At 44.3% G+C, this 26,945-nt stretch overlaps 1 protein-coding gene across 1 annotated transcript; it reads left to right on the forward strand.

Moving 5' to 3' along the window:
- On the forward strand, positions 1–24,759 carry CDC25A (cell division cycle 25A). The gene is made up of 15 exons (XM_067470438.1): positions 1–215; positions 2,154–2,236; positions 2,376–2,430; positions 4,593–4,629; positions 5,054–5,152; positions 6,973–7,092; positions 8,490–8,630; positions 9,055–9,132; positions 10,265–10,417; positions 10,981–11,100; positions 13,763–13,825; positions 14,030–14,128; positions 16,389–16,519; positions 19,964–20,075; positions 22,144–24,759. The coding sequence occupies exons 1-15, from the start codon at positions 94–96 to the stop codon at positions 22,282–22,284; spliced, it is 1,554 nt and encodes a 517-aa protein (XP_067326539.1). The 5' UTR covers positions 1–93; the 3' UTR covers positions 22,285–24,759.
- Positions 24,760–26,945: the final 2,186 nt, after the last annotated feature.

The following is a 26,945-nucleotide window of genomic DNA, read 5'->3' on the forward strand; positions in this document are numbered from 1 at the left end:
GCTCCGCTTTTTGGCGCGAGGGGCCTTTGTATTTGTCCTCGGACGGCGGCTGGCGAGGGTCATTCCGCTTTTGAAGGCCGAGGCGGCGTCTCGATGGAGTCTTCCGCCGGACTCCCTCCGGCCAGGGCTTCCCATCGCCGGCGCCTCCTCCTGAGCGACCAGCCCGGCCTCCGGAGCTCCCCCGACCTCCCTAGGAAGGGCCCGCCGGCCGGAAGGTAGGCCTCAGGCTTCTCTCCCACTTCCGCAGTAGGCCTCAATGGGCCCAAAGGCCTGGGATTAGGAGTAGTTGGGGTTGGAGGTGGTTTTCCTCTTAGAGCAGACCTCCAGGCATTTTGGACTATAACTCCCACCATTCCTAACAGCCTCAGGCCCCTTCCTTTTCCCCCTCAGCCGCTTAAGCTTCCAAGTTTCCCATTTTTGGTTTGCCCCTGGGGGGAAGACCCTCGTGGGGGGACATCCAATTGGGATTTCCTGGTTTAGTTGCCCAAAGGGATACACTTGCTGTTGCAGCGGGGAAAATAGAAAAGCAAAATACAATTACACAAATTCATATATTCATGTACATGTGTATCATTCTCTTTATATATGTGTGTACACATATACGCACACATGCATATAGTGTTTATAAATAAATACACTCATATAGTCCATACATTTATATACATGCATGTATACATGTGACGGTGCTCCATGCAGTCATGCTGGCCACATGACCTAGGAGGTGTCTACGAACAATGCCGGCTCTTCGGCTTAGAAATGGAGATGAGCACCACACCCCAGAATCGGACACGACTGGACTTCATGTCAGAGGAAAACCTTTACCTTTAACACATGTGAATTATATGCCTGTATGTGTATGTGTTCACTTTGTATATTGTCCTGTTGTAAACCGCACTGAGTCGCCTACGGGCTGAGATAGTGCGGTATACAAATAAAGTAAATATATATATATGCATGTTTCTGTGTGTAAGTATATGTATATATATGTATGTGTATGTGTGTATATATATATATATATATATATATACACACACATACACACACATATACATACATAAAGTCATATACAGGGAATCCTCAAGTTACAAAACCTCCAGCCATATATATACACGCACACACACACACACATACATACATACACACATGGATACATACACAAGTGCATATATTTGTGGTCATGTGTGTAATACTGTGTGTGTTTGTGTATATAAAAATGCTTTATAACCTGCCTTATCTCCCCAAGGGGACTCAGGCTGTTTCCACACAAAAAAGTGGCAAACATTCAATACCATTAATAAAAACACACAAACAACTCAGTATACACACACACATATAGAGTGTATGAATAAATACAGTAATAAAATCCATACATTTATATACATGCATGTATACATGTGGATTATATGCCTGTATTTACATTTACATATATATACATATATACATTTACATATATAAAGTCACATACGGGCAGTCCCCAAATTACAAAAACTCCAGCCATATATATATGCACGCACACACATACATACACACATATATACATACACAACTGCATGTATTTGTGTGCATGCGTGTAATACTGTGTGTGTGTGTGTTCACCTACATCTAGAGAGCACTGTGGATTCAAACAATGATGGATCTGGACCAAATTTGGCACGAATATTCCATATGCCCAAATGTATACACTGGTGGAGTTTGTGGAAAATAGACTTGACATTTGGGAGTTGTACTTACTGGGATTTATAGTTCACCTACAATCAAAGAGCATTCTGAACCCCACCAACAACAGAATTGGGGCAGACTTCCCACACAGAACTCCCATGTCCAAGAGAAAAACCTGTGATTTCTGATGGTCTTTGGCGACCTCTCCGACACCCCCTTGCAACCCCCGGGTGTCCCAACCCCCAGGTTGAGAGACGTTGGTGTAGACAAACCCTTTCTGTTCTCCCAAAGAAGACTTGTAGCCAAGGGCAAAAAGGTGCCCCAAGGAATGTGGAAATGCCTGCACAGCTGACACTTGTGCCAATTCTTCCTGGGCATAAAAATATCCCCTTTGAATCCTTGCCATTCTCTCCGAGTTGGGCAGTTTCTTGCTTTATCTGAATTGCGTGCTGCAGAATGCTGTGAGATGACAGTAGTATTCTGAATTTTTACAGTTCAGTTGAAAGCTGCTTGCAAACGCTGGACGCAAAGAATGTCAACCTCCAAAGGACCTCCTCTTCTGAGTCTACAGATTCAGGTTTGCAGCCTTCCATGGGGTTGGGGTTACAAATGTTAAGGGGCTGTTTACTCTGTCAATTTTCTTCCTAAATTGTGGTGTCCAGAATTGGAACACAGTATTGATCTGCAGCCATTATCAAAGGGTCTTTCTTTTACAGGATGCTGTATGGATTCACCAGTTCTCCTTGGCATGAAAGACTTGGACGATGAAACGTATGTAGAAAATGTGCCTCCCCTTTATGCTTTTGTGTGGCAACCTGGATCGACCTTCCCGTTAAACCAGAAATGGTTTTGGCACGGCTGCTGCTGAGAGTGTTCTCTTTATTCAGGCTGTTACAGGTCCACCGTACATAGAGTTGCATATTTGTCAACAGCCCTGTGGGATTTGGGGGGGGGGGGGGGACGACCCAAACACTGCTAATTACTGTATATACTCGGATATAAGCCTAGTTCTTCAGCCCTTTTTTAGGCTGAAAAAGTCCCCCTCAGCTTATACTCGAGTTAAGGTTATTTATTATTTTACTCTATTATTATTATTTTCATTTCATTTATTATTTTATTCTATTTCAGTGGTTCTCAACCTTCCTAATGCCGTGACCCCTTGTTGTGGTGACCCCCAACCATAACATTGTTTTTGTTGCTACTTCATAGCAGTCATTTTACTACTGTTATAAATCATAATGTAAATATCAGATATGCAAGATGTATTTTCATTCACTGGACCAAACTGGGCACAAATACCCAATGCAACCACATGTAAATGCTAGTGGGGTTGGGGGAGGATTGATTTTGCAATTTGGGAGTTGTAGTTGCTGGGATTTATAGTTCACCTATAATCAAAGAGCATTCTGTACTGCACCAGCAATGGATTTGAACCTAATTTGCCACACAGAACTCCCATGACCAACAGAAAACACTGGAAGGGTTTGGTGGGTATTGACCTTGAGTTTGGGAGTAGTAGTTCACCTATATCCAGAGAGCACTGTGGACTCACGCAATGGTGGATCTGGACCAAACTTGGCACAAATACTCAATATGTGCAAATGTGAACACTGGTGGAGCCTGGGGAAAATAGACCTTGACTTTTAGGAGTTGTAGTTGATGGGATTTATAGTTCATTACAATCAAAGAACATTCTGAACTCCATCAATGATAGAATTGGCTCAAACTTCCCACATAGAATCCCCATGACCATCAGAAAATACTGTGTTTTCTGATGTACCTTGGCGACCCCTCTGACACCCCTTCACGACACCCCCCCCCCCCAGCGGTCCCGACCCCCAGATTCAGAAACACTGTTCTATTTATTATTATTACATTTATCATTTTACTCTATTATTATTCATTTACTATTTTACTGTATAATTGTTATTGCTACATTCATTATTTTACTCTTTTTATTATTGTTATTACATTTGTTATGTTGCTCTCTTTATTATTATTAGAAGGCTATGTAAGCACATTTACATTGAAGAAGGTAAATAATCATTTAATCAGAGTTGGACAGTTTAATCTTAAATTACCATTTTTGTAAATATTCAAAAATATATTTATTTATTTACAGTATTTATATTCTGTCCTTCTCACCCCGCAGGGGACTCAGGGCGGATTACAGTGTACACATATATGGCAAACATTCAATGCCAATTTGACATACAACGTATACAGACATACACAGAGGCTATTTAACTTTTTCTGGCCGCCAGCAGAGCTGTCGCTTTCATTGTCCATCTGTGACAATGATGAAGTACTTCCGCATTCCCCGCATCCTTTTGCTGGAGTCTTTTTTTTATGGCCTCATAAATTAGTTAATTTAGCCTCCCCACACTTCAAGGTGGTACCTAATTTTCCTACTTGTGACAGATGCAACTGTCTTTCGGGTTGCAAAGGTCGACAACGGGCTACACAATTGGTTGGGAGCCCACTCCAACCCAGGCTGGCTTCGAACTCATGACCTTTTGGTCAGAGTGATCTTAATGCAGCTGACACTCAGCCAGCTGCGCCACAATCCCGAAACCTACCGATTCCTCAATTAATGTAATTTAATTGGTATCTATATTTATTTTGCAATTTACCGGTAGCTGCTGCATTTCCCACCCACGGCTTATACTCGAGTCAATCCATTCTCTCAGTATTTTTGTGGTAAAATTAGGTGCCTCGGCTTATATTCGGGTCGGCTTATACTCGAGTATATACGGGTATTTAAAATTGACATTGTGGGATTGTGGGGGGTCTTCAGGAGCCCCACCAGTGGGTCCCAGGTGCTATATGTGACTTGCGAAGCCGCACTTTGCTCTTTTCCAACCTTCTCTTGTGCCAACGTAAGACTCTACAACTAAAATCCAATTTATTTTGTGTCTGTTTTCTCCTTGTAGTTTTCGACTGCCTATGCGAAGAATGTTTTCCCTCCCGGTAAGTAAAGCTTGGGAAAAGGAAGCATTATATTGATTGCGTTCAGAGGAACTTGCCAGATGCTAATTAAGTTTTTAAGGCTTTGAAAGGCTCATTATAGCTTAATCTCTGGAAATTGTTGGGTTTGAAGCTTCTGAATGTTTTGCAGAACCCTTTAAACCAGGCATGGGCCAACTTGGGCCTTTCCTCCAGGGGGAAAAGGAAAGGGCCTGAGGCTGTTAGGAATGGTGGGAGTCAACGTTCAAAACATCTGGAGGAAAGGCCCAAGTTGGCCCGTGCGTGTCCTAAGGAGAAAACAGCTCGGTTTGCACTTCAAAGTCTGGTCTGTGGATAGTTGCATAACTTTGTGCTCCAGTCTCCCCTTTGAGAGTAAACAAAGGAGTCGAAACCTGACTGTGCCTCTGCTTCTTGGTCCCTTTTGCAGCACAGCCTTCTGGGATGCAGCCCTGCCCTCAAAAGAGGCCTGGATTTCCTCGGATGTGACGCCTTCCAGGCCTGTGGCCCCGACGAGAACAAGGAGAACGTGAGTCCATTTGCGTAGACCTAATTGTGCCTAAAGCCATGCCCGGGGGGAGATAGCTTTGCTCATTTATTATTTCTGCTAAGCCCATTTCTAATGGTTCTTTGAGCAGGAAATGGAAAACTGGAAGGGTAGGCTTTTGGGAATTCTGGGAGTTGAAATGCAAAGATACAGAATGGGGGATGCCTGGCTCAAGCGCAGTGCAGTGTTCCCTCACTTATTACATTCCAGGACCTCCCACAATAAGTGAAAAACCGCGATGTAGGGATGCTCTATTTATTTTAATATTTATACATTATTTTAGTAGTTATACACTATTTTAAGTCTTTATAAACTTAAAGTGAAGGAAAGGCCCTTCAAGGATTGAGGAGGGAAAGTGCCTCAGAGTGGCAGCAGCAAAACCCCTCGAAACAGTGAAAATACTGTGATATATATTTTAAATTAATAATTTTTGAAAACCGCGAAACAGTGAATCTGCTAAAAGCGAACTACGAAGTAGCGAGGGAACACTGTACGTGTGAAAAAGATCATGGGGTCCTCGTGGACAGCAAGTTAAACATGAGCCAACAATGTTTTGGGGTGGCAAAAAAGCCAACAGGCTTTTGGCCTGTATCAATATTTATTTATTTATTTAGAACTTTTATATACCGGTCTTCTCACCTCCGACGAGGGACTCAGGCCGGTTCACAACAGAGGATTCATAAACAATAGTTTAAAGCATCACATCCCATAATACACTAATATAAAAACACATTAAAATACAATCAACAATACAATAGGAGTATAGTGTCTAGATCTGTTGTACTCCAGGTCAGAAAAAAGGCCTCTGAATTTAAAACACACCACACAAGTGAAGAAATAAATATTCATTTATTGAAGCTTAGTAAAAAGCCAGTAAAAATAAATGCTTGTAAGGATATAAGAAGGTTCCAAAAAGTAATAAGTCAGTAAAATGCAGTAACACAAAGCAATGTCCACACAAGATATAAAAGAAATTGCAAGGCAGTTTATCCAGGCAGGAATCACTAGGAAGCAAAGACAATCCAAAAGGCTAAAATTCTCCACATGGACAGGATTTCCATGGCACATGAACTTGATTTCCAAACGTTGCCTGATCTAACAGATTTTCTCTTGAAGCAAACCTTATATCCCTAAACCCAGAAACTGGTTTCGCTTTCTCCCACAATTGCCTCTTATCTGACGAAGTCTTTCGGAGCGACATAAACACTGAGTTTGCTGCCGATCCTGGCTGATCTGCAGCCGCTTATCCTTCTTTGGAGGTTTTTAAAAAGAGGCTAGATGGTCATCTGTCAGGGGTGCTTTGAATGCAATATTCCTGCTTCTTGGCAGGGGGTTGGACTAGATGGCCCATGAGGTCTCTTCGAACTCGATGATTCTATGATTCAACTCCCTTTCTGGCTGCTCATTAAAATTTCCAAGTGTCAGATTGTTTTGCAAACTCAAATCTTGAGAGCTCACAGAAAGAAGGAGTAAACCATCATCCCTAGGCTCATCAGGAATATTTTCCTGAGAAACTGCCCTTAGCACTGGGGCCTCTCTGTCATTGTCTGGATGGCCCATGAGTTCTCTTCCAATTCTAGGATTCTGTGAAGTCCAAAACACCTGGTGAAATGGCCCAAGTTTGCCCATACCTGTAATAAATAAATGGTGGTGGTGGTCCTGATTCACTTCGGAAGATGCAAATTTCAGTCTCCTTTTTGACATTCTATTGGAGATAAATGGAAAAAGCCAGACTAAAGTTTTGGATTCTGGACTCTTTAAGAGTGTAGTAGCAGCAGCCTCTCTTGCTCCCTTTTCTTCAGGAGCCTTTTGAATTCAAGAAGCCGTCGCAGCCTGTTTCTCGCAGCTGCCTGCGGACCTCTCCCACCAAGGATGAAAAGGATGCTTCAGAGCTGAGGCAGAAATTTGATACTGAATTTGTGGTATGTGTTTATTTATTTATTATGTCAGAAGCAAATTGAGAGTGCAGTTATAATGTATTAAAAAACACAAATGAAGTTTAAAACTTGGCATTGTACTAAATTTTCTTTGACCAGAAACTGGCCACTTCATGTGCCTCTGGTGTCGCGCCATTGTGAATGTGGCAGGGCTCAGGCCACGTTGTAGTAAGTGGTCTGTGGCTTGCTCTTCTCTGCACTCACATGTCATGGTCTCCACTTTGTGGCCCCGTTTCTTAAGGTTGGCTCTGCATCTCGTGGGGCCAGAGCGCAGTCTGTTCAGCGCCTTCCAAGTCGCCCAGTCCTCTGTGTGCCCAGGAGGGAGTCTCTCATTGGGTATCAGCCATTGGTTGAGGTTCTGGGTCTGAGCCTGCCACTTTTGGACTCTCGCTTGCTGAGGTGTTTCAGCGAGTGTCTCTGTAGATCTTAGAAAACGTGAATGTCCAAATCCCCTCGTTTTAGTTTCCCGAGTCCCCTTTGGGAAGATGGTAGCGGAATATAAATAACGTTTATTATTATTATTATTATTATTATTATTATTATTAGAAATACAACAAGATGAGTCCACAGCAGACACTTTGCTGGCTGCTGAATTGGATCACACGTTGGACACTTCCCATTATCGGCAAATAATGCGTGCAGATCCCAGTAAGGTGGCCTTTTGCAGCTGCCAGGTGGTAATTTTGTCAGCGTCGATTGTGTTTAAGTGCAGGTCAAAGTCTTGAAGCACTGCACCCAGTGTGCCGATCACCACCACTGGGACCACCTTGACTGGCTTGTGCCAGAGTCTTTGCAGTTTGATCTTTAAATCCTCATACTGTGTCAGCTTTTCCAGTTGTTTCTCTGCAATCCTGCTGTCACCTGGGATTGCGACATCGATGATCCATACTTTGTATTGTCGAAGGCTTTCATGGCTGGAATCACTCAGTTCTTGTGGGTTTTTTCGGGCTATAGGGTCATGTTCTAGAGGCATTTCTCCTGACGTTTCGCCTGCATCTATGGCAAGCATCCTCAGAGGTAGTGAAGTCGATCCATACTTTGTTTTTTAACACGATTGTGAGGTCAGGAGTGTTGTGCTCCAAAACTCTGTCTGTCTGAATCCAGAAGTCCCAGAGGAGTTTGGCATGTTCATTTTCTGTAACTTTTTCCGGCTTGTGATTCCACCAGTTCTTTGTCGCAGGCAGATGGTGTTTGTGGCACAAGTTCCAGTGTGTCATCTGAGCAAGGGTGTTGTGCCTCTGCTTGTACTCTGTCTGCACCATCTTCTTGCAGCAGCTGAGGATGGAATCTATTGTTTCGTCTGCTTCCTTGCAGAGTCTACACTTGGGATCTGTTGTCGACTTTTCAATTCTGGCTTTATTTATTTATTTATTTGATTTTAGTTTCCTAGTGAGGAAGTTCCTGGAAAAGACCCTGGAAGCTTCAACCCGGCCTTTCAGAGACGGCGTTCCCAAAAGTTCTCCGAAACGGAGGAGGACGAAGACGACGGATTCTTAGAGATCATGGATGGTCCGGACACCGGTGTAAGTAGCGGTCATTCATTTAGGAGGAGGAAGGAAGCAACTTTAATTAATTTTATCTGCAGCAGAATTAGAAGTGCAGAAAGTGGGAGTAGTGAAAATTGCCTTAACTGTTGCCTTGGCCACTGTATTTTGATGATAATACACTCCTAGTTTTGCATGCGTACACTTCATTAACTCATGCAAGTGACATGGATGTAGATGTCCGCTCTCTTCTGATCTTGTATCTTAAAGAGAAAATCATTCAAGGCTTACTGTCCAAAGGTTTATTATAGACCAAGCATGGGCCAACTTTGGGCCTCCCTTCAGGTGTTTTGAACTGCCATTTCAAGAGTAAGTTAGGCCCTTGCTGTTGCTTTCCTTAAGCAAGGGCTTAAGGTTGGGTCTTTCCTGCGCCATAACTGATCTTGTGCCTTCTTCCCCCTAGAACAACGAAGAGAGGCCTTCTGATGTGGCGAGTCTTTGGACGGCCCCCTTAGTGATGAAGAACGGAGAGGGCACCCATGTAAGTTGACCACCTTATATATATTTTGGACCTTGAAGGTAACATTCAAACATCTCTTACTTACTTTAAGTAGCAGTTTAAGGACTCGGTTTTTGAGGCTGAATTCTTGCACATCTGTTTGCTCAGGTGTAAAGGACGTGATGCACAACCCATAAACTCTTGAAATAGGTGCATCCTTAGGGCTTCTGGTCAGAGCATGTTTGCCTGATGCTGGTTTTGAGCATCTTACCCTGTTCTGTGCTGAATCTTTGTAACCCAAACCATCTGCACCAGCCTTGTTTCTTTACCTGGTGCTTGGATCTCTCCCGTATATATTCGAGTATAAGCTAAATTTTTCAGCCCCTTTTTAAGACTTAAAAATCCCCCCTCGGCTTATACTCAAGTCAAAGTTATTTATTATTTTACTCTATTATTATTATTATTATATTTATAATTTTACTTTATTTATTATGGCTATTACATTTATTTTACTCTATTATTATTGTTATTACATATTATTTTACTCTATTATTATTACATTTATTATTTTACTTTATTATGGTTATTACATTTATTTTACTCTGTTATTACATTTATTATTTTACTCTATTTATTATTGTTACATTTATTATTTTACTTTATTTATTATTATTACATTTATTTTACTCTGTTATTATTGTTTGCACATTTATTATTTTACTCTGTTATTATTATTACATTTACATTATTTTACTCTGTTTATTATTATTATTACATTTACTATTTTACTCTATTATTATTATTACATTTATTATTTTACTTTATTTATTATGGTTATTATATTTATTTTACTCTTCTTATTGTTGTTACATTTATTATTTTACTCTGTTATTATTATTACATTTACATTATTTTACTCTGTTTATTATTATTATTACATTTACTATTTTACTCTATTATCATAATTACATTTATTATTTTACTTTATTATGGTTATTATATTTATTTTACTCTGTTCTTGTTATTACATTTATTATTTTACTGTTTATTATTATATTTACATTATTTACTCTATTTTTATTATTTTTATTGCATTTATAGTTTTACTCTATTATTGTTGTTGTTATTATTATTATTTGATACACAACCCTAATGCTGCTTGACTTTGACGCAGAGCAAACGCTGTCGCTTGATGGGCACGGAGCGCCAGCCGTTCAGCATGGCCAGGATGGCCCTGAAGAGGATGGAGAGGCCCCAAGAAGACGCTTCGCCTTGTTTCAGCAAAAGGATGAAGAACGTCTGCGGAGCGCCTTCCGCCGAACTAACGGTTGGTACCTACGGCTTCGCTGTTCCTTTCAGAACTAGGCCTTAAACAAGGTATGGGGTCATTACATGTAACATTACTAATAATATCACAATATAATGGCATAGTACAATATAGTCATATATAATACTGATATTGTACTATGCTAATAATATAATATATTGTATATATAAATATTGTAAGCTGCTCAGAGTCCTCTTCGGGGTGAGAAGAGCGGCATAGAAATGTTGTAAATAAATAAATAACTTTGACCTGAAGAAATAAATAAATACTTTGACCTGAGGAAATGGATACTTAGCGGTAGCATTGCAAAACAAAAACGTATCAGTCTTGTAGAGCAGACTTTTCTCTTTCAGATGAAGCTGTTCACAAGCAAGATGGCATTTTGTCAAATGTTGTGCACACGCTGACTGACTACCCTTCAGATAACAGGGTCTCAATCAGCAACTATTGCAGTTAGAGACCTCACATTTTGGGAAACTTGGTTTGACACCTGACATGTCTGAAAGGAACACTCCCTGCTAGTTTACTCTGTCATTCCTCATATTGTCCTGTTGTTTCTGCAGAGCCTGGTCCTGGGTGGAGCGCATTCCTCGTCGTCATCGTCCTCATCATCATCATCTTCAGCTGAGATAGAGAGCCTTTTGGATAGTGACCCGAGGGACCTCGTTGGAGACTTTTCCAAGGTAATGTTGACGTCATTTCCTCTTGTCTTTTGATATCTTGATTTACATACCTGGATGGAGTGGGATCGCACTGGTGGCCCACGCTGACGCAGCTTCTTGCAAGGCTAGCCAGCATGTAGAGTTTCCACGTTAATGAACAGAAGCTTTCCGAAGCTCTAGGTGCTCTTACTGCCTACTACAGGGAAAACCAGCTGATCCCCAACCCATCTAAAACACAGACATGTGCCTATCATCTCAAGAACAGAGAAGCATCCCGAGCTCTGAGGATCACCTGGGAAGGAATCCCACTGGAGCATTGCAGCACACCCAAATACCTGGGAGTCACTCTGGACTGTGCTCTTACCTACAAGAAGCACTGCCTGAACATCAAGGGAAAAGTGGGTGCTAGAAACAATATCATACGAAAGCTGACTGGCACAACCTGGGGATCACAACCAGACACAGTAAAGACATCTGCCCTTGCGCTGTGCTACTCTGCTGCTGAGTATGCATGCCCAGCGTGGAACACATCTCACCATGCTAAAACAGTGGATGGGGCTCTGAATGAGACATGCCGCATTATCACGGGGTGCCTGCGCCCTACACCACTGGAGAAATTACACTGTCTAGCCGGTATTGCACCACCTGACATCTGCCGGGAAGTAGCAGCCAACAGTGAAAGGACCAAGGCAGAGACATCTCCAGCTCATCCCTTGTTTGGGCATCAGTCAGCACGTCAACGACTTAAATCTAGACATAGTTTTCTAAGATCTACAGAGACACTCGCTGGAACACCTCAGCAAGCGAGAGTCCAAAAGTGGCAGGCTCAAACCCAGAACCTCAATCCATGGCTGATACCAAATGAGAGACTCCCTCCTGGGCACACAGAAGACTGGGCGACTTGGAAGGCATTGAACAGACTGCGCTCTGGCACCACGAGATGCAGAGCCAACCTTCAGAAATGGGGCCACAAAGTGGAATCCACGACATGCGAGTGTAGAGAAGAGCAAACCACTGACCACCTGCTGCAATGCAACCTGAGCCCTGCCACATGATGCACAATGGAGGACCTTCTTGCGGCAACACCAGAGGCACTCTAAGTGGCCAGATACTGGTCAAAGGACATTTAATCAACTACCAAACAAATTTTGTATTTTGTCTGTTTGTTTGCTTTGTTCCGTTAGAAATGTAATATAATTGACTGGTTGCCCTGACACGACAAAAAAAAATATCTCGATGCAGTTCTAGTGGAGCCAACAATGTCATGCGGCAGCTAAAAATGCCAATGGGATTTTGGCCTGCATCAAGAGGAGTCTAGCAAAGTCATGCTACTCTTCTATTCTATTCCGTCTTGGTCAGACCACGTTACCTGGAATGACACTGTGCCCCATTCTGGGCACTGCAGTTGAAGGGAGATGTTGACTCTAAGCTGGAATACTGTGTCCAACTCAAAGGATCAAGGGTCTGGAGAACAAGCCCTATGAGGAGCGGTTTAAAGAGCAGAGCATGTTTAGCCTGAAGAAGAGAAGGCTGAGAGTAGTCATGATGACGAGGGCCATGGGTCAAGATGTGAGGGGAAGCCATAGGGAGGAGGGAGCAGGCTTGTTTAAGGGAGATGTTTGAGTCTAAGCTGGAATATATCCAGAGGGGGGCGACTCAAGGGATCAAGGGTCTGGAGAACAAGTCCTATGAGGAGCGGCTTAAAGAGCAGGGCATGTTTAGCCTGCAGAAGAGAAGGCAGAGAGGGGACATGATGAGGGCCAGTGATCAAGAGGTGAGGAGAAGTCCTAGGGAGGAGGGAGCAAGTTGTTTTATGCCACTCTGGAGACGAGGATGCAATGGAATAATGGCTTCAAACTACAGGAAAGAAATGAGATTCCACCTGAACATGAGGAAGAACTTCTTGGCTGTGAGAAAGAGCTGTTCAGCAGTGGAACTCTCTGTCCTGAAGTGTGGTGAAGGCTCCTTCTTTCGAAGCTTTTAAACAGAGGCTGGATGGCCATCTGTCGGGGGTGCTTTGAATGCAATTTTCCTGCTTCTTGGCAGAATGGGGTTGGACTGGATGGCCCAGGAGGTCTTTTCCAACTCTAGGATTCTATTATTGTACTAGTCGTCCCCTTGCATGCGTCGCTGTGGCCCAGTCTGTATTTTGTGTATATGTGTGTTTGCGTGTGTGTGTGTGTGTGTGTGTGTGTATATGCTTTTGCACATGCGTTGTAATGTATTTTTTATTTTTTTGTTTTTTAAGTCTGTTCTGCTGTGTTTTTCAGTGTTTTTATTAGTTGGCCTGATAAGATTTATTGTATCCAAATTTGGTGTCAGTTCGTCCAGTGGTTTTTGAGTTAACGTTAATCCCACAAACGAACATTACCTGTTTATTTATATAGATAGACTCCACTTGTTTCATAACATTCAGATCCCCTGATTATACCAGCCAGAGATGCAGGTGAAATGTCAGGAGAAAATGCTGCTAGAACACATTGGCCATATCGTCCTAAAACCACACCAACACCCCTGTCATATTATTGTTAGTCCCTATGAAGAGAAAGACAGGATAGAAATAAAGATGATGGTGGTGGTGGTGATGGTGGTGATGATGATGATGATTTCCCCCCTGCCTCTTGGCCTAGAGCTCCTTTCCTGCGTCCTCTGAGCAAGGCTTCTCCTTCCCCTCTTTATTTAGGGCTACCTTTTCAAAACGGTCAGCGGCAAACATCAAGACCTGAAGTACATTGACCCAGAAATGGTGAGTGGCGTGTCTTGCTGGGTGGTAAACATTGGCTTTCTCTGCCAGGGGGGTCCTGCTTTTGGGGTGCAGAGAACACTGAGAGTGCCAGTGAGAAAGATCGATCGGCTGGCCCTGCTCTTCATTTTGGTGGTTTTTCAAAGGGAGTGGGTGCAACTGGGCAGCATGGGCCTTGAGGCCTGAGACTCGACCTCTTCCCTCTAGATTGTGGCTGTGCTGAATGGGAAGTTTTCAGGGGACATTAAGGACTGCGTGATCATCGACTGCAGATACCCCTATGAGTACGAAGGAGGGCATATTAAGGTAAGCATTAAGGGATAGCTTTGATGCTTGGCATCCCTTATGAGTGAAGAGAGGGAGGGTGCATGGGATGGTTCCATTTTGTCTTCTGCATATGTCAGCAGTTGGGGGCCCCTTTCCCCTGCACCAACCACCGCTCTGGGCCAAAGTGAAGAGAGAGGGGGCCAGGGGATAGTCCCATCTTCTCTCCTGCATATGTCATCGGTTGGGGGCCCCTCTCCCCTGCACCAACCGCCGCTCTGGGCCAGAGTGAAGAGAGAGGGGGTCAGGGGATAGTCCCATCTTGTCTCCTGTGCTATTCTAATAATATAATATAATGTAATATAATGTAATATATAATATATTGTGTATACAAATAATATTTATAATATTGTGATGCAATATAATACTATTAAAAATAGGATATTATAGAATCAAAGAGTTGGAAGAGACCTCATGGGCCATCCAGTCCAACCCCATTCTGCCAAGAAGCAGGAATATTGCATTCAAATCACCCCTGACAGATGGCCATCCAGCCTCTGTTTAAAAGCTTCCAAAGAAGGAGCCTCCACCACACTCCGGGGCAGAGAGTTCTACTGCTGAACGGCTCTCACAGTCAGGAAGTTCTTCCTAATATTCAGATGGAATCTCCTCTCTTGTAGTTTGAAGCCATTGTTCCATTGCGTCCTAGTCTCCAAGGAAGCAGAAAAGAAGCTTGCTCCCTCCTCCTCCCTGTGGCTTCCTCTCACATATTTATACATGGCTATCATGTCTCCTCTCAGCCTTCTCTTCTTCAGGCTAAACATGCCCAGCTCCTTAAGCCGCTCCTCATAGGGCTTGTTCTCCAGACCCTTGATCATTTTAGTCGCCCTCCTCTGGGCGACTATATATATATATATATATATATATATATATATATATATATATTGCATGTAATATTACTAATAATAGTACAATATATTGGTACTGCTACTAATAATATGCTATTATAGTTATATATTTACCGTATATACTCGGGTATAAGCCGACCCGAATATAAGCCGAAGCGCCTAATTTTACCACAAAAAACTGCAAAAACGTATTGACTCAAATATAAGCCGAAGGTGAGAAATTTAGCTTGTACTGGTAATCATCAGTAGGTTAAATGTTTTTGAGTATTTACATACAACTGTAATTTAAGATAAGACTGCCCAACTCTGATCAAACCATTATTCTAACCTCCTTCAGTGTAAATGTGCTTACCTATTACCAATACTGATAGAGTAAAATAATAAATGCAATAACATGTAATAAAAATAATAATAGAGCAAATAATGGAAATTTAATAATATAGGTAATAATAAAGTAATGCATGTAATAATAATAATAATAATAATACAGTAAAATAATAAACGTAATAAAATAATAGTAATAAAAGAGTAAAATAATAAATAACCTTGACTTGAGTATAAGCCAAGGGGAACTTTTTCAGCCTAAAAAAGGGACTGAAAAACTAGGCTTATCCTCGAGTATATACAGTATATTACATGTAATATTACTAATATTACAATAAAATGGTATAGTACAATATAGTAATATTTAATACTACTAGGACACAGAACAATGGCTTCAAACTTCAAGAGAGGAGATTCCATCTGAACATGAGGAAGAACTTCCTGACTGTGAGAGCCGTTCAGCAGTGGAACTCTCTGCCCCGGAGTGTGGTGGAGGCTCCTTCTTTGGAAGCTTTTAAGCAGAGGCTGGATGGCCATCTGTCAGGGGTGCTTTGAATGCAATATTCCTGCTTCTTGGCAGAATGGGGTTGGACTGGATGGCCCAGGAGGTCTCTTCCAACTCTTTGATTCTATGATTCTATAATACTGATATTGTACTATGCTAATAATATATTGCATGTATATATATCTTGTAAACCGCTCTGAGTCCCCTTTGGGGTGAGAAGGGCGGCATATAAATATTGTAAATAAATAAGTAAATAATAAATAAAGACTGATGCGTTCACACATAGGCAAACTTCAGCCCTCCAGGTGTTTTGGGCTGAGGGGGGAAAGGAAAGGGCCTGAGGCTGTGAGGAATGGTGGGAGTTGGAGTCCAAAACAGCTGGAGGGAGTCCCAAAGCTTGTCCATGCCTGGGTTAGTTCCAAAGCAGCTTCCTTGCAATTACGTAGAATGGAGACATAGCAAGGTCTCATTGCAATATTGGTGGCATTGAATCCTTGTTTATTGGATTGGCCTTCCTGTCCCTGCTGATGCTCCTTCCTTCCTTCCTCCCTTCCTTCTTTCATAGGGAGCCGTGAATCTCCACATGGAAGAAGACGTGGAGAACTTCCTGCTGAAGGAGCCCATGGTGTCCTCGGGCGACAAGCGGATCATCATCGTCTTCCACTGCGAGTTCTCCTCGGAGCGGGCCCCTCGCATGTGAGTGCACAGACAGATAGAGCTTTGTTGTCGAAAGCTTCCACGGCAGGAATCACTGTGTTGCTGTGAGTTTCCCAGGCTGTCTGGCCATGTTCCAGAAGCATTCTCTCCTGATGTTTTGTCCACATCTATGGCAGGCATCCTCAGAGGTTGAGGGGTCTGTTGGAAACTAGGAAAATGAGGTTTATATGGAATGATGTCCAGGGTGAGAGAAAGAACTCTTTGTCTGTTGGAGGCAACTGTGAATTCTGCAATTTATCATCTTGATTAGCATTGAATAACATTGCAGTTTCAACACTTTGCTGCTTCCTGCCTGGGGGAATCCTTTGTTTGGATATGATTAGCTGGCCCTGATTGTTTCTTGTCTGGAATTCCCCTGTTTTCAGTGTTGTTGTTTACTTACTGTCCTGATTTTATAGTTTTTTAATACTGGTTGCCAGATTGTGTTCATTTTCACAGTTTCCTCCTTTCTGTTGAAATTGCTTCATGTGGATTTAAATGGCTTCTCTGTGTAGTCTGACATAATGGTTGTGAGAGTGGTTAGGGTTAGGGCAGCAAATAAAGAGCAACACTCAAAAAGCAGGGGAATCCCAGACAGTAATCAATCACAGCCAGCTTACACCTCCCAACAAAGGATTCTTCCAGGCAAGAACCAGCCAGGCTTTGAAGCTGCAAGACCATTCAGTGCTAATCAAGGTGGCCAATAGCAACATTCACACTTGCCTCAAGCAGACAAGAGTTCTTTCTCCCACCCAGGACATCATTCCACAGATATATATATATATATATATATATATATATATATACACAATCCACTTGCCTCTTTTCCAACAACCTCTGAGAATGGCTGCCATAGATGTGGGCAAAACGTCAGGAGAGAATGCTTCTGGAACATGGCCAGACAGCTCAGAAAACTCACAGCAACCCAGATATAGCTTTGTTGGCCAGCCTCCAATCTCTATACCAGTTAGCCAAAAATAAAACTATATTTGGCACAGAAAGATTCCCTAGGAAGAACCTCACGCAGGGAGTAGCTTTTACCGAAGTGAGATTTGAGCATCTTAATTCTAGGGTAACAACAGGACGATTTCAAAGAAATACCTTCCCATGAAAGAATGTGCGCCGGCGTCCATAAAGGGACATTGTGCATATTTTGTTTTTATTTTTGTCTCTATGTCAAGGTGAGATCCTAATATTTACAACCGCTTTTGGTTACTTAGAACAACCAATTGGGATCCAGTTGCCCAACTGTCCTCTTTTTCTTTCTGTCTGGGGAGAATCTACACTTCGTCAAAGCCAAATTCATTATAAAAGAAGTGTTTTCATATACAGTGTTTCTGCCCTACTTAGCGGTTCGCTTTTAGCGGACTCGCTGTTTTGCGGTTTTCAAAAAATATTACTTTAAAATAAAAGAGCCGTTCAGCAGTGGAACTCTCTGCCCCGGAGTGTGGTGGAGGCTCCTTCTTTGGAAGCTTTTAAACAGAGGCTGGATGGCCATCTGTCAGGGCTGATTTGAATGCAACATTCCTGCTTCTTGGCAGAATGGGGTTGGACTGGATGGCCCATGAGGTCTCTTCCAACTCTAGGATTCTATGATTCTATATATCGCGGTATTTTCGCTTTTTTGTGGGTTTTTGTCGCCGCTGCTCTCCAAGGCGCCTTCCTTCCTTCCTTCCTTCCTTTTCTTCACTTTATTTTAAGTTTATAAAGACTTAAAATAGTGTATATCTACTAAAATAATGTATGTGTTGTGGCTCAGCCTGAGCCTGAGCTTTCTGAGCCTGAGTTTCCTCAGGACGAGGAGGATGATGGGTTACAGATTACTGAACATGTCCCTGTTGTTGAGGCAGACAGTATTGATACTGAAGACGAGGCGGCGTTTCAGTTTCCCAGGGAAAGGAATGTTGTTTAGATGATGGTCATGATTTGAGTGAAACTTCACAGCTGCAGGTGGAGGAGTTGTCTGCTCCATCTGTGAGCTCAGTGCCTGTCGATTCCCAGGCTGGCCAGTCCCAGGATAATGAGTTATTTGGCCTTGAAGGTGATGGGGATTTAGTTAGGGAGGACCGTTTGCACTTAAGGATACGCCGAAGTGCTCGGCTTGCTAACAAACGGGAAGTTCGAGGTCAATGCAATGCTTTCGTGCTAGGAAAACAGTTAACGATCTGATTGAAATCAACCCTTTGTCAGTGCAACTTTGCTTACACCCTGTTAACTTCTCTGGAATTGCCTCGGCTTTTGGAAAAAGCTTTTGGCTCTTTGAGACTTCGGTTTTGATCTTGGTTTTTGGGGACTTTGTTACGCTGCCATATGGATTCTTGTTTGACCAATGCTTGTGGATTATACTTCATGTGATTTGCCTTTGGACCTTGGAAACTCTGCCTTTGCATTTGAGACTCTGTTTTGGCTATTGAACTTTGGCAACCTTATTTCTATGTTTTTGATTTTGCTTTTTCTTCAATAAACTACAAAACTTACTTGGTGTGTGGTGGTGTTCTGAGCAAGGTGAATCTATCCTGAGTTGCGACAGTATAAATACTAAAATAACTATAGCGTCTCTACATTGCGGTTTTTCACTTATTGCGGGAGGTCCTGGAACGTAACCCCCGCAATAAATGAGAGAACACTGTATTTTAGTTAACGGTTACAGGAGCTTTAAGATAGTATTTTGTGTTTACAGTGTTACCTCATTTATCGCGGGTGTTACGTTCCAGGACCACCCGCGAAAAGTGAAAATCTGCAAAGTAGGGACACTATATATGTATATCAGGTTCTGAAGGTGAGGCAGAAGCAAGGAGAGATTCTCTCCCAAAAGGGAGGATAAAACCTCTTTCCACAATCCATTGTTTGTTTGTTTGTTTATTTACGACATTTATATGCCGCCCTTCTCACCCCGAAGGGGACTCAGAGCAGCTTACAAAGTATATATTACATACAATATATTATATTATTAGCATAGTACAATATCAGCATTAAACATTACTATATTGCACCATACCACTATATCGTAATATTATTAGTAATATTGCATGCAATATAAATATATAATTATAATATCATATTATATTGCATTACAATATTGTAAATATTATATGTATATACAATATATTATATTATTAGAATAGCCAGGGTGCTATTAGAACGCTACTCTGGACAACGGCAACCATTCATAAACTGGGAGGCAAAAACCCACGAAACAGTGAGTCCGCAAAAAGCAAATCACAAAGTAGCGAGGGAACACTGTATTTGTATGTGTATTCTTGTATTTTGTATTTGATTGTTGATATGGTCAGTAGACCGATCAATAAACAAACCTATCTCTGTGGCTCTGCTTCTCACTTTTCCCTAATGTACGACCCTTTCCTGTTGTGTGTGGTGTCCACTTCGCCTCCTGTGTCCGCCAAGAGTGGCGTTTTGAGCTCTCTGTCCGTCCATCCATTGCAGGTGCCGCTTTGTCCGGGAGCGAGACCGGCTGGGCAACGAATACCCCATCCTGCACTATCCCGAGCTCTACGTCCTGAAAGGGGGCTATAGGGACTTCTTTCTGAAGTGCAAGGTATGTGTTGCTCCTCTTGATGTTGTGTGATTTTGTGCTGCTCTCTGGCATAGATATCATGCTTTTGTCTCGGGAGGTGCAAGCAATGCTCAGGGGCTTCCTCTGTTCAAATCCTGCCCTCAAAATAGCCTGCAGTGGAAGGAGAGGTAATGCTCCAAAGCAGCCAATAACTCTTTGCAATAACTCTTTGCAAACTTGGGCCCTCCAGGTGTTTCGGACTCCCACAATTCCTAACAGCCAGTAGACTGTTAGGAATTGTGGGAGTTGGAATCCAAAACACCTGGAAGGCCCAAGTTTGCCCAGGCCTGCATTATAGCTTCTCTTGAAACCATTGCAAAGAGTTATTCAAAGCCAAGCCTCCATGTGGAAGGCCTCCTGGCATTGGTATCCAGGATCAGGTACAGGTAAAAACAGCGCTCTTCGTGTTCCTGACTCTCCTCTGTTGTGTGAGGGTTTTGCCTCTTTGAGGCTGAACTTCAGGGCTGTTTGGTGACAGGGTCTCCTTTCTTAGTCTTGACATCCATCACAAGGAAAGGGGTGTTTCCCACAGCCAGCAAATTGAGGGTTTCTGCTCCAAGGGAGAGGTAATTGCATGTTGCCACAGATATTTATCCCTCTAAGATAAAATAAGGCATTCATTTTGCTTGCTGACACACAGAGCTATTTAAATCAGGGACTGTCTGTTGCTTGGCTCTCTGCGTCTTGCAAGGAAGAGCATTTGGAAAGTACTTTGGGTGAGTTTCCCATTTACTTCCGTGCCCCAACTTTCACAAAAAAAAACCAGTGACTCAAAGATGGCTCATGTTTGAAATAGAAGTCCTTTCCGCACATCGAAATGTCTCGTTTTCAGATTCTTTTCATTTTCCTTCCATTCATAGAATCCTAGAATCCTAGGGTTGGAAGAGACCTCCTGGGCCATCCAGTCCAACCCCATTCTGCCAAGAAGCAGGAATATTGCATTCAAAGCACCCCTGACAGATGGCAATCCAGCTTCTGTTTAAAAGCTTCCAAAGAAGGAGCCTCCACCACACTCCGGGGCAGAGAGTTCCACTGCTGAACGGCCCTCACAGTCAGGAAGTTCTGTCTCATGTTCAGATGGAATCTCCTCTCTTGTAGTTTGAAGCCATTGTTCCCTTGCGTCCTGGTTTCCAGGGAAGCAGAAAGGAAGCTTGCTCCCTCCTCCTCCCTGTGGCTTCCTCTCACATATTTATACATGGCTATCATATCTCCTCTCAGCCTTCTCTTCTTCAGGCTAAACATGACCAGCTCCTTAAGCCGCTCCTCATAGGGCTTGTTCTCCAGACCCTTGATTATCTGTATTATAAATAGATAACAGTATAGTCGCCGGATTTATAGTAATTTTTTTCTTCATAATACTTTCTACTATAACCTTTCCCCATAAAATTAGAACAACAACCCGTGTCAACAAATGTAGCGTAAAATCAAAACAATACAATTTTAAAAGCAACAGTAGATAACTGGTGTCAGTTCACAAGGTGCCACATGTCAGCTTCATTTTAGGTCCATTCAGCCTACGAAAGGTCAAAGGTCTGTTTGAACATCCATGTTGGAATGGAAGGAATGAGGGGTGGGGGCTAATCTAATGTCTTTTGGGAGGGTATTCCAGAGCCAGGGGGCCACCACCGAGAAGGCCGTCTCTCTTCTCCCCACCAATCATGCTTGAGACGTTGGTGGGACTGAGAGGAGGGCTTCCCCTGTCGATCTCAGAACCTGTGATCTGAGATTGACGTGGTATATAGACAGTGTAAGGCCCCCGGAACGCTCCATGCAGTCATGCCAGCCACATGACCTTGGAGGTGTCTATGGACAATGCCGGCTCTTCGGCTTAGCAATGGAGATGAGCACCACACCCCAGAGTCAGACATGACTGGACTTAATGTCAGGGGACTACCTTTACCTTTAAGGCCCCCAGAAATAGAGGCCAGCATTGGCTGCAGCCCTGATATTCTGTGGGAAGCTAGTTTGCACAAGAGCAGTCAGGGCATCACTAGGGACTGGGTGGGATTCTGTGAATCTTGGTATTTCCTAAGGAAGCCTTGTGTTTTAGGGCTACTGCGAGCCCCAGGGCTACCGGCCCATGCACCACGAAGACTTCAAGGAAGACCTGCGCAAGTTCCGCACCAAGAGCCGCACCTGGGCCGGCGAGAAGAGCAAGCGGGAGCATTACAGCCGCCTGAAGAAGCTCTGAGGGATCCCTCCTGGGGTGGGCGGGTGGACAGACGGACAAGCCCCACTGCCCTTCCTGCCCAAAGGGAGAAATGGACGAGGGAGCCGCTTGGGGCCCTTCGGCCACTCTTTTTGTAGGACAGACTCATCCCTCGCGGCCTTTGTTGTCTTCTGAATCCTACTGTGCAAGGAAGGCCGCCTGGACGAGAGAGCCTAGGCCAGGCTTGGACTCTGCGCATCTGCCTCCCAGCCATGCTCGTTGCACCTTCCAAACGGGGTCTATCTGCAAAGTAGGAGCAGAACGGGGAGAGGGATATTGGTTAGGAGATTTTACTGTGGAATTTTAAACGGTGCCTTTTTAGAAAACGTTAGGACAATGACACGAAGCGACGTTATCTCTGTGGCTGGAGCCGAGGTCGTTTCGGCTCATGGAGTTGCTGCCCTTCTCTGCTTTGTTTGTATTGTCTTACTTGTGTGAGAAAGACACCCCTGAGTGTGTCGAGCGAAAGAAGAGGAGGACGTTTCCCTCGCTACTCAACTCTTTTCTCACAGGAAGCCAGCTATCGAAAACACAAAGCTTTGTCAGGATGGGTTTTAATCGGGTTTTAATGATGTATTCACTCAGCCTCCTCTATAAAACAGGCATGGGCAAACTAAGGGCATTTCCACACAGCCCTGTGTCCCAGAATATCCAGGCAGAATAATATCTTCTTTGAGGTGGGTTATCTGAATTCACACTCCAATAATGTGGGATTTTTCTGCCTTGATATTCTGGGATATAGGGCTGTGAGGAAGGGCCTAAAGCCCAGGGGCTGGATCCGGTCCGTGGAGCGCTTGCCTCAGGCCCTCCCCATTTATTCATTTGTCATAAGGCAGCTGAGAGCACTCTGGAACACTCTGCCACCACGTGTTTCACCCTTCTGGCACAAAGATGGCATGAGTGGCCCATCCTTATGCTGGGAGGACAGCTCAAGAAAAGCACATGGCGGCTAAGAGTCCACCGGAGCACTCTCAGCCTCGTGTCTGTCTCGTCGTTCTCCTGGTACAAAAAACGGCGCAAGCGGCCCATCCTTATGGTGGGAGGACAGCTCAAGGAAGGCACGTGGTGGCTGAGAGCCCACAGGAGCACTCTCGGCCACCACATGTCTCGTCCTCCTGGCACAAAGACGGCGTGAGCGGCCCATCTTTATGCCAGGATGACAGCTCAAGGAAGGCACGTGGCGGCTGAGAGCCCACCGGAGCACTCTCGGCCACCATGTGTCTCGTCCTCCTCCTGGCACAAAGATGGTGCGAGCAGCCCATCCTTATGCCAGGAGGACAGCTCAAGGAAGGCATGTGGTGGCTGAGAGCCCACTGGAGCACTCTCAGCCTCTGCCTGTCTCGTCATCCTTCTGGTACAAAAAACGGCGCAAGCGGCCCATTCTTATGGTTGGAGGACAGTTCAAGGAAGGCACATGGTGGCTGAGAGCCCACTGGAGCACTCTCGGCCATCACGTGTCTCACCCTCCTGACACAAAGATGGCATGAGTGGCCCATCCTTATGCTGGGAGGACAGTTCAAGGAAGGCATGTGGCGGCTGAGAGCCCACCGGAGCACTCTCAGCCTCTGCCTGTCTTGTCATCCTCCTGGTACAAAAAACAGTGCAAGCGGCCCATCCTTATGCCAGGAGGACAGCTCGAGGAGGGCATGTAGTGGCTGAGAGCACTCTCGGCCACGATGTGTCTTGCCCTCTTCCTGGCACAAAGACGGTGCGAGCGGCCCATCCTTATGCCAGGAGAACAGCTCAAGGAAGGCACGTGGCGGCTGAGAGCCCACCGGAGCACTCTCAGCCTCTGCCTGTCTCGTCATCCTCCTGGTACGTAAAACAGCATGAGCGGCCCATCCTTATGCCGGGAGGACATGTCAAAGAAGGCACGTAGCGGCTGAGAGCCCACCAGAGCACTCTGCCACCACGTGTCTTGCCCTCCTCCTGGCACAAAGACAGCATGAGCAGCCCATCCTTATACCAGGAGGACAGCTCAAGGAAGGCACATGGTGGCTGAGAGCCCACTCTCAGCTTCCACCTGTCTCACCTTCCTCCTGGCAGAAGAGGACAGGCTGAGGATCTTGGAAGCAGGATTGGGGCAGTCTCCGCCTTTCTCCCAGTTTAAGGATGGAGGAAGCAGTGAGGACAACGTGAGGATGACCCAGGCCTTGCCCATTCCCTTCCCGGGCTTTTCCCTTCCCGGGCCATCCCCACCCAGCATGCAAATAGCTCACAATGCGGTCCCATGGCAAAAAAAAGTCTGCCCATGCCTGCTATAAAAACATAAACTTGTTGGTCTCTAAATGGGGGTGCACGAAGCAAAATCCTGATGGAAAAACCCCACATTGAAATGTGTGCACATCCCTTGTTGTTTTGGAGATGCAATGGCAGCCTTCCTGGGAAAAGAGATCTTGCATTGCATCAGGACTGGGCAAATTTGGGCCTTCCCTCCAGGTGTTTTGGACGTCAACTCCCGCCATTCCGAACAGCCTCAGGCCCTTTCCTTTTCCCCCTCAGCCGCTTAAGCGGCTGAGGGGGAAAAGGAAGGGGCCTGAGGCTGTTCGGAATGGCGGGAGTTGACGTCCAAAGCACCTGGAGGGAGGGCCCAAATTTGCCCAGTCCTGGCTTAATCTGAGCTTGTTGTCATGTCCAGTTGGTCACAAACCGATAAACAAAACCAGCTTTGCTGCTTTTGGTTTGTTTCAAACCTTGGTTCATGCACAATAACAAGCTAAGAGCATGGAAACTAATTGTTTGCAGATTCTTGCTTTGTAGTATTTGCAATACCATGACCCCCAATTTATTTTTTTAATCAGGAGACCCTTCCTCTTATATTCACATAAGGCTAAACCCTTGTTTCATGTCTCTGTGTGTCAGTATTAAAAAACAGTTTACATCGGAGCGTTTGCTAGTGTGAGGAGGGCCCTTTTTGTGTTATTTTAGTGTTTAATTATCCTTAATATTTGTCATAAGAAATCATTTTGGTGGTTGCCTTGCAAAGAAGTGGGTCGGTGGAGCTGTCGACTGGGACATTTGCACAAAATGCCTGCATCTCGGTGGCATTTTTCCCTTTGTGTTTACAGCCTTTGATATCTCATCCAATGCCTATCCCACGGAGGGAAGGGCTTTGTTTATAGCCTTCTGCACAGGCGTGGGGTTTATTTATTTCCTCCCATAAGCAAAGGCTGCCTTCCAGGGACAGGAACTCTATATTCTCCTCGTTGACTTTCCGGCTTCTTCCTCCCAAAGTCCCCAGAGTCCCACCTTCTTGGTATTGTGATGAATAAGGCTTTGCTCACTCAAGTGGCTGTTTGTCCTTTTCGTTTGTGCAAATGTCTTCAGAAGGGGTGGAGGGAGGGAATGTGGTATTCAGTAAATGTTTTTAGAAGGCGGGGAGGCGGAATTTGGATTGACATTAAGGCAAAAGGGGGCCTCGACTGACACTCGGGGAATAAATACCCTCGTTCCCAAAGTCTCCTATCAATGTGTTTCATTTGTCTTTGAGGAGCATCTGCCAACTTTGGCCATGTTTTGAAATCTTTGGTAGAATCATCTTCCCATTCCTTCAGGAGGGTCTACTGATGGTGTACTGCCATTGTTTTGTTGTTGTTGTTCATTCGTTCAGTCGTCTCCGACTCTTCGTGACCTCATGGACCAGCCCACGCCAGAGCTCCCTGTCGGCCGTCACCACTCCCAGCTCCTTCAAGGTCAGTCCAGTCCCTTCAAGGATGCCATCCATCCATCTTGCCCTTGGTCGGCCCCTCTTCCTTTTACCTTCCACTTTCCCCAGTATAATTGTCTTCTCTAGGCTTTCTTGTCTCCTCATGATGTGGCCAAAGGACTTCAGCTTTGTCTCTAGTCTCCTTCCCTCCAGTGAGCAGCCGGGCTTTATTTCCTGGAGGATGGACTGGTTGGATCTTCTCGCAGTCCAAGGCACTCTCAGCACTTTCCTCCAACACCACAGCTCAAAAGCATTGTTTACTCTCTTCAAAGCAGGCCTGGGCCAACTCGAGCCCTCCAGGTGTTTTGGACATCAACTCCTGCAATTCCTAACTTAAGCGGCTGAAGGGGAAAAAGAAGAGGCCTGAGGCTGTTAGGAATTGCAGGAGTTGATGTCCAAAACACCTGGAGGGCCCAAGTTTGCTTGAATCTGCTCTGAAGACAGCTGTGGATGTGTCTTTGATGTGTGAGAGACCTCTCCACTGGGGGGTACTGTTGCGACTGTTTTTGCAAACTTAAAGCATCTGCTCTTGTAACTAAACATTTTGGGGAAAAGCATGAACAGTCCCTCCTTCTTCATATTTACTGTGCCTGGTGACAGGTTTCCTCCCTCTCATTGTTTATGGGAGGAGCGTCCCAGAGACAGGGCTTGGGGCACAGGTCTTGCAGATATAATAATAAAGAGCAAAAGACTCAGCAGACTGAAAGCCAAAACAAAGGTTACAACAACATCGGTTAGAGAAGTCCAATATTCTGACGACAACATTGTCTGTGTGCATTCAGAAGGCGGCCTACAAGCCACTCTAAACACCTTTGCAGAACCATACGAGAAGTTCGGCCTGTCATTGAACATCGAGAAAACCAAAGTGCTCTTCCAGCAGGCACCGGCCAAGCCCTCTGCAATGCCAGAAATACAGCTTAATGGTGTAATATTAGAA

This window comes from Anolis sagrei, chromosome 6 (assembly GCF_037176765.1).
Source record: "Anolis sagrei isolate rAnoSag1 chromosome 6, rAnoSag1.mat, whole genome shotgun sequence".
In the NCBI taxonomy this organism is placed as follows: domain Eukaryota; kingdom Metazoa; phylum Chordata; class Lepidosauria; order Squamata; family Dactyloidae; genus Anolis; species Anolis sagrei.